Source organism: Notechis scutatus, chromosome 1, assembly GCF_049901735.1.
Source record: "Notechis scutatus isolate UNSWTSFEM ecotype Mainland chromosome 1, rNotScu1.2, whole genome shotgun sequence".
Lineage (NCBI taxonomy): Eukaryota > Metazoa > Chordata > Lepidosauria > Squamata > Elapidae > Notechis > Notechis scutatus.
In genome coordinates this window covers 225,351,915-225,360,479 of record NC_142009.1, presented here as the reverse complement: position 1 = coordinate 225,360,479, position 8,565 = coordinate 225,351,915, and the positions used below count along the sequence as shown (strand labels likewise).

The 8,565-nt window shown below is 38.1% G+C and overlaps 1 protein-coding gene across 2 annotated transcripts in view; it reads left to right on the top strand.

Annotated features, from left to right (window-relative positions):
* Positions 1 to 8,565, top strand: part of TTLL4 (tubulin tyrosine ligase like 4) — a 33,655-nt gene that overhangs the window by 333 nt on the left and 24,757 nt on the right. The window contains exons 1-2 of one of the 2 annotated variants that reach the window (XM_026665564.2): positions 2 to 128; positions 6,955 to 8,441. In XM_026665564.2, the coding sequence (XP_026521349.2) occupies positions 66 to 128; positions 6,955 to 8,441 (1,550 nt within the window). In that variant the 5' untranslated portion in view covers positions 2 to 65. Of the gene's footprint in view, position 1; positions 129 to 6,954; positions 8,442 to 8,565 lie in introns of those variants that run through there. The other variant, XM_026665565.2, reaches the window with a different exon arrangement.

Below are 8,565 nucleotides of genomic sequence, written 5' to 3'. Positions count from 1 at the left end.
AGAGGCCGAACGCTAGGAACAGCCATTGGCGGCATTCTAGTCCCGCCTTAGCCGGAAGTGTCTCTATGGTAACAGCAGGCGGATCGGGTTGGGCCGGAGGGGTTAACCCAGCGCCTGCCCCGGAGCCGGTAAGTGGGTGCGGGCCCTCTAACCGCGGTCTTGGGTCGTGGATCCGCTTTTCCTTCTTCCGCGGGATCTTGAATTCCCGGAGCGCCCTTGGCCTGGAGGAGGCTGAAGCGCCCGGCTTTAAATACCCGGTGGAATTGAGTCCACCTGAAACAAGTAGTCTGAGCTCCCTTGGACAATACTCCTCCCTTTTGGGCAGATTTTATTGAATTTATTATTTATTTTAAAAAATATAGGGGGAGGGAGGGCCTTGCTCGGTTATTTTCTTGCAGACCTTTCGTCACCCAAACTAGGTAACGTTACCAGTCAAGTAGCACTGATGTTGTTACCTAGTTTGGATAATGAAAGATCTGCAAGAAAACAACCGAGCTCGGAAAGCACTAAAGACTTGATTGCATTTCAATCCTGAGCTACAAACATTCTCTTTTATTGAATTATTCTCCTTTATATAGATTTATACAGAACCCGGGCTTATTTTCCTATAGACTTGACCTTTGGTTTCTTTCCAAGGTGGTGGTGGGGAGATGGGATCTGTTATAACTCTCCAGCACTGGAGATTTTAAAGAAGAGATTGGATGTCAACTTCTCTGAAATGGTTTCCTGCTTGAGCAGGGGGTTGGACTAGAAGACCTCTAAGATCCCTTCCAATGCTGTTATTCTGTCATACTGTTCCTTCCCTCGTGTCTTGAGGGCAGTTAGGGTTACTGCATAGTAATTTGAGAGAGATTCATGTAAAAAAAAAATAACTCCAAATTTATATTGAGGAGTTAAGTTTTAAGTTCAGGATGGGCAAATTAGGGAGAGCTTGGGATCTTAGGTTATTTGCCCTCAAAAGTGTCAAAAATAACTCCCCCCTCCCTTTTGGATAATTATTTTGCCATCCTTTGCATCAGCAGTATATGTGATTACAATTCACAAAAGATTAATCCTTTTGTTGCAAGGCAAACTCTACACATGGGTAGGCAAGCTAGTTCATACAATAGGTCTGAGAAAGATACAGGTGGAATGATAGTGCAAGCAAGCATTGTATCCATGGGATACAATGTATTCTATCATTTCAATAGGTGATATTCAACTTTATAGGCTTCTTCTCCATGGGGAGGAATCTTGTAATTATTTCAAGTCTTGGTCATTTGTCATAATAAGCATCACTACTGATGTTCTCTTTTAGACATGGTGAAATTAAGCTGCCAAAACGAATGACTTGTTTAAGTACTTTTATAAGTGGAGATTGAACTTCTATATTTTCTTGGTCATTACTTTGTTCTTAATAATCTTTTTGTCATTGATGCAGACATTGTTTTGTATTTGTTAATAGCTGCAATGTTTTATTTGGGGCATAGCTCAATATATTAGGCTCCTGTGGAAAATGTAGGTGGCTAATAAGAATTGAGTAAGTTAATACGGTTCTAAGTTACATTAACAGAACCATAGGATGAAAATCACACCGTATTACTTTTTAGAAATCATACTGTGTCTGGCATAATTAGTCCAGTTATGGACATATTTAAAGAATGTTGTCAAAATAGAGAATGTTTATAGGAAAATGATGAGATTGGTTAGGATCTGGAAACTAAGCCTTATGAAAAACCATTCAAGGAGAAAAGTAGCTTACCTTGAAATAATAGCATCCTTGTATTACCTCCCATATTCAGAGACATGTTTCAAATCTAGAGCAGATGAATGGTGAGTGTAGAATTGTGTAGAAAGAGGATTTGGCAAAACTCACTTTCCTCAACTTCCGATGACTAATGGAAGTCTCCACTTAGTCTCCACAGTCAAAGTGGATTCAATATGTAGTACTTCCAGGAGGAAAATAAGAACATTGGTTTGATTAGGTCTCAAGTTCAAATTTTATTTTTTATTACTTGTTTATTACCCGAGAAGTCTCTAGACACTATATTAAGGCAACACTGCTCTTTTGATTCAATTCTGTGCAGTTGGTCTTTGATGGCATATTCCTGAGCTTAGAAACTTCAATCTGGGAGAAATGGAATGTGTTTATGAATTGATTTATAGTATTACGATAAGTCTTCCCTGGCATATGCAACTGCTTCTAAAGCAGCACATTAAGGTAATAGCTAAAAACAATAGATGGCAGATGGCCTCTCTGAGGAAAAGATTTCATAGCTGGGAGTGTCTTTTGAAAATATATGCTCCCAAGGATTCACTTATTACATCTCCAGCAATTACAGTAAATATTACTGCTTAAGGCTACCAATGCAGCTCATGTTATTAAAAAGGTAGCATCCAGGCAGAAGGTTTACAGAAGTCAAAAAAAGAGATGAATCTTGTTTACAGAAGCCCTTCATTTTGCTTGAGCCTAGGAGAAAATTAATTCATCTGTTAATTCATAATGTTAACTCTTTTTAACTCACTCTTTTGAGTTATAGATGTCAAGGCGAGTTAGAACATGTTAAACGTTTACAGCTTTTTCTTTATTTTACAGGAGTACCAGGAAGCAATTTGGTTTTCACATAAATGGTTTGTACATTAATGGAAACCATAGTATAAAATCAAAATGTTTGATTTTTTAATAGGCTTTAAGAAGGTCAGAAACTGCTACTTTAACCAACATTTTTCAAAACTAACAGTATTAATTTGTTTTCAAAGCTTAGATAAAAGATACAATAAGTAGGGGATAGGGCTGCCTCCTTTAAAAATGGTCTTGTTAGAGTTATTAGCCTCAGCTTTATTTCTAAAGGGACAGGTAGATATTGATAGGATTTTATACTTTAAATGCAAAAACTATTTAGTGTTTTTGTATGGATATCTTACCAAATTGTGAATAGATCAAAGATAGACTGAGGAAATGATACACTTGGTGCAGTAGCTTGACATTTGAAATCTTACTTAGCACTATGCATATTTATTTGGAGTAATATCTTTGGACTTCTAAATAAAGATTAATAGATTTGCTCATTCTCAACTAAATATTTGGCAGTACTGCATTTCTATTGTGACGTTAATTTTGGGGTGCAGTTCTGCCCTCCATACAGTTTGCTATTGAGATGCTTCTCATTGAGAAGTATTTATTAAAAATTGTAGTTGTCACTTTTCTACCATGCACTTACAGAAAGTAATGGTAAACACTTTTTAGGTCAGTGCTGTTTGAAATCTTTGCTGAAACTATCAGAAACTATCTGATTTACCAATATAATACAGGGAGTTCTTGACTTTTGACTACAGTTGGGAGCAGAAATTTGATCACTAAATGATGCATTCATTAAGTGAATGTTTACATGTCTGGACTTGATTTTTAGCCTTTTTTACTGTGGTTGTTAAGTGAATCACTTTTTGGCACCAATCAAACAAAAGCCTTGTATAAGGCGTCCATAGCTCTAACTCTTACAACTACCTTCTGAAATATTTCAGGAATCATGCTTAGGGAGGGACATCTCTGTTTTTGTTATACTTTGCATGAAACATGAAAATGGGAAATGTGATAAAACCCCTCTGGACCTATTTAAGATTGGAATAATTAATATCTTTTAGAATTAATTTTTGAAGAGTTAATAATTGATATTAAGAGTTACTAACCAATATCTTTAGAAGAGTTAATTTAACCCAATTTAATTTGATTTAAATCTATTTCTACCAAAACATTTTAAAGGTGACCAGTAAAACAGACAACTTCCTGCCATTGATTACAAATCATCCCATTCTTGTGTTATTATTTTATCTAAAAAAATGTTCAGTTCTTTTTTAATACATTCCAAGTTTGAGAATAGAGCTTAGGAGTATTTTCAGCTTCCCACCTTTAATTTCCTGAAGAAAGTGATCTCCCTCTTATGATAGCCTTTTTGTTCATACTCATAAATGATTAGATACAATGCCCATTTTTAATCTACTGGCTGCCCAATTATTATTTAATCCTCATCTTCTGTTTTAACATTCTTTGCAAATCTTCATTTTCAGTACAATGTGTATAAAATAGAAAACCAATTTTCAGAAGCTTTTTTTATAATAAAGTTTACAAATACAAAGATAAAAGATTAAGACGTAAAAAGGAAAGAAGGAAAAAAGGTGCAAAAAGGGAAAATAAAATAAAAATAAAAGATGCTTAAAAATGATTCCTCCCTCTTCCAGACAATATAAAAAATATTTCCATATCTTACCCTTAATCAGTAACCAAACTATAAAACTCATCATTCAGTCTTCATCAACAAAAGATGTATTAAGAGTTACTAGAAGTAGAAACATATTTTAACTTTATCAAATCTATTTTGTATTCCAAATTCTCATTTTCTCTGAGCAAAACAAGTCTTTCACCATTTCTAAACAAATTTTAAAGCTTCATCATTCAGTCCTGATTAAACAAAAATCTATTAATAACTACCAGAAACCACAACATATATATTTTAACCCTGGTCAAATAAATCTGCTTTATCTTCCTTCCATTTACTTTTTAAAATCTTAATCTTTAATCCCACCAAATGTCCCATTACAGTAATTGATTCCCAATCATTTTCTCTTTGTCTCCTTTCAGGAACAACTTCAGTAATTTAACATGTCCCTTTTGCAATAAGAAGTACTCTTCTGATTCCTTATTTGTATAACCCCCTCAGGTGATTTCATATGGAAATCCATTTTTTGTTATCATTTTTGATATCATTCTTATAAATCTGTAATTTTTAAAATCTGTTTTCAGACATTCTGAAATATTTTCCCATATTCCTTTTCTAGTCTGATTCCTGTAGTCTTATAATCATACTATTCTCAAATATGCAAGCTTTTGGCTGATGGTCGATAAACCTTGATTGGTCTGAAATAGGAGGTTTAGGGGACTTCTGTTGATTAATGTATTGAGCTATTCAGTGGCTCTTTTGGAAGAGATCAATAGATGTAGCCCAGTCCAGTATGCAACCAGTAGATAATTTCTTATTCTAGAATGTTAGTGTTGACAGTTGTTTTGATATAAAAAAACAGTTTGCTTGGGGTGGTTATTGAAGCCAGTTGTGAGATCAAAGGTTGCTCTTTTCAACAAGAACTTAAAAGCTGAATTTTGATGGGGATAAGATTCCTGAAATGAGGCAATACAATATTTTGTGAAAAAGATTTGACTCCCATAGCCTTGCATATTTTATATGTTGAAGATTATATGTCTGTTGAAAGACCTTGAACAGCAACAGTTTTACACAGAAATGGATATGAAGATACTCCTCTATATCAATATGTATCTTCCTTTCAATGCATATGCTATGATGAATCCCTCCAACAAATTTATTAATTTATAGCATCTAAAAAATTACCAGGTAAAAAATGAAGCTGTGAAAGGGAAAATACAGAGGTTAATCTCCATTAACCGCATCATATTGATGGCTGCAATTGAGAGAATGGAATTCAGCTTTGTTTATGCCTCCCTCCTTCTGCCTTTCTTGGCACATGGTACAAGGGGCTGCATGCCACTGCACCAGGAGGCATCCACAGAGAAGGAGCATCCAGACTGTCATTGTTAATCTTAGAATCAGTTTTTCTTTAAGTGCAAACAAATGGGAAAGCAAGAGATGATTCCTCAATTTAAAGAGGATGCATTAGGCAACAGTACAGTTTTCTGAACAATTAGCTCCATTTTGGTACTGCTTTGATTATCAAAGTGTCAGCTAATAATTATCAACATAAAGAGCCTTCTCATGCAATATGGACATGCTTTGGGGCAGTGATCCCCAACCTTTTTATGCCGCAGCCGGTACCGGCATCAGCTGGGCGCCACGGCCCGGTACCGGCATCAGCTGGGCGCTGCCATCTTTTTGATGAAAAAGTGCTTCCGGTGACCTCACCGGAAGCACTTTTTCATCAAAAAGATGGCGGCGCATCAACGCTCGGTGAGCTTTTCCGGGTAGAAATGGCTTTCTACCAGGAAAAGCTCACCGAGCGCTCGCGCTCATCTTTGATGAAAAAGTGCTTCCAGTGAGCTTTCTACCCGGAAAAGCTCACCGGAAGCACTTTTTCATCAAAAAGATGGCGGCGCTAAGCAAACCAGCTGCCCGGTAGGACTTGTTCACGGACCGGGACCGGTCCGCGGACCGTGGTTGGGGACCCCTGCTTTGGGGGATATATCTGATTTTTCAAATCCCATATTTGTTAGGCATAGTGAGACTGGATTGCTTGAATATATACATTTACCTTTTTGCAAATGAAGAAACACTGCACTTGTATGTGCTGTATCCCAGCTGTGCCATAACAACTTCATAGAAGAAATATTGACTGGTTAGCCAAGGATAGGAACTTTAGGCTTGACCAAAATGTTAAGCCATCATGTGAGTTGACTTAGCATGATATGCAAAGTTGAATTTATCTGTCATACTTTAATATTACCTGTTAAGTCAGGTCTTTGTGGCATATTCGGATGACAAGTGTTATTGTTGTTTTTAAAAGCACATCTTTGTTATTGGAGAATGGAGCTTATAGGTAGCATCTAAATGTTGGAGCTGATATGATCAACTGGGAACCGCTGTCATGTTACTGAGTACCCTTCTTTCAAAAGTAATAAAAATAATAAGTTATAGATAAATCATGACTAGCAGAATATGAAAGCAGGAATCAAAGATTTAGAAACAGGAAAGCCGGGTTTTTTTTTACCTCATAAACAATACTGAAGATGTTACAGTACATTGCCTTATGGAAATAAGCACACTTTGACTGTTTTTCCCAAAACCTTCCTGAAACTTCTATTTATTTCAGCAGGTTTTGTGAACAATAACCTGTGTTACTGGTTCATGGTTTTGTCATTCCTTAATCACCGTAACAATGAAAATGATGCCATCATTGATGTTTTCCTCTTGATCAGCTCAACATTTTCATATATCTGTGCTGTTTTGTTTTCAGGCTGGCCATAGTAAAAATGCTGCTCTGACCAAATCCTGTTCAAAACCTGCGATCATTGAAGGTGTGGGATGGATCTACATGGCCTCTGCAGGGCCAGATGCCTATAGCCTAAGCCTCAAAAAAAGAAACCAGTTCCAGGTGGGCATTTCACCAGGGCTGTCAGTACCACCACTCACAGCAAAGCTCCACAAGAGCAAGTCTTGGTACCTCGCTAAACAGCAAGTGAAGCCTGTTTGGCAGCTGGAACAAAATCATGTGACCACTTTGCAAGACGAATGCTCAGCCCACTCAGGGATCTCTTCCCAGCATCCCCACCTCTTATATCCAGAGTCGTTATGTGGTGAGGCAGTGCTCCAGAGCCCACCTACAGCTCAGTCCCATTCTCTCCCAAACTTCCTTGGGAGCACCCTGCTTTATCGACGATCTTACTTTAGACACAAGCCCTATCGGAGACTTGAGTCCATCTGCTTCCAGCCCAGTACCTTGGAGAAGAAATCTCTTTGTGTCCCACCTCCCGTCTATCGTTCTGTCCTCAATAACACCATGTCGTCTTCCACGGTGGATCCATTTCTTATGCCAAGCACAGCTGGGGAGCGTTCCAATCCAGTGTCAAAGGGTTTTCTCCTCAATTCAGGGAAGCAAACCTCCAGTGCATATAGACCAGTTCTAAACAACAACTCTTTTCTGAGGCCAGCTAGTGCAAAAGTGCCTTTACAGCAGCAGCAGCAGCAACAACAACAACAACAACAACAACCGCTATCACCAGAAAATAAGAAGCTCAAAGGATTGTCAAGACCTCCAGGATTTTCTTGGACCCATTCTGGGGGAAATGGGGATGGCTGCCCTATGAATCTTGAAAAGAAACTTGGAAAAAACAGCAACTCAACTTTTGAGCAAAGCTGTGCCAAATCTCCTCGCTCATCTGTACACAACGGCATGGTTCTTAAATCAGAATGGTCACTGTGGCCCATTGAGGATGGTGAGACTAGATCACAGAATCTGAAAGAACAAGATGCACGGTTGACAGAAGCCATGAGGAAACTAACAGCAAGCGGTATCCGAAAAGTTAGTACTTACAGTGAGTTTGGTCACCGCATTGATAGCTCTTGCCTTATGAATGCTAGCTTCCATGCCAATCTGTTCAATCGGTGGAAACCACATATTGTAGCCCAGATCACTCCAAAGGAAGTGCCAGTTCCCAGACCCCTGAATTTAGAATCCATTAGCCGCCATCAAAGCCTTATAAGTACAGAAAGTACCGATGTCTGCACTAAGCGTATTGACACGTGTTTCCTCACCTCAAATTCTGAAATGCCCAACCATAGCATCTTGAATCAATTGGTCAATACCCCTGTGAATATCACAGAACAGGTGGTAACAGCAGAGGTGTCCCCGCGAATGATAGTCTCTGAGGTAGAGACAAAAATTTCCACTCTTCAGCTAAGCATGGAAGCAAAGTGGGGGCAGCCTACTGTGAAGGAATCTGAGTAAGTATCGTTGCCTCATTCTCTTTATTATATAGGGATAGTGTTCTTTTTCAAGATTATTATAAGCTGTCAATTATTTGTATCGGATGTTTCTCTTTACTGCATGATACTGGATGGAAATGGG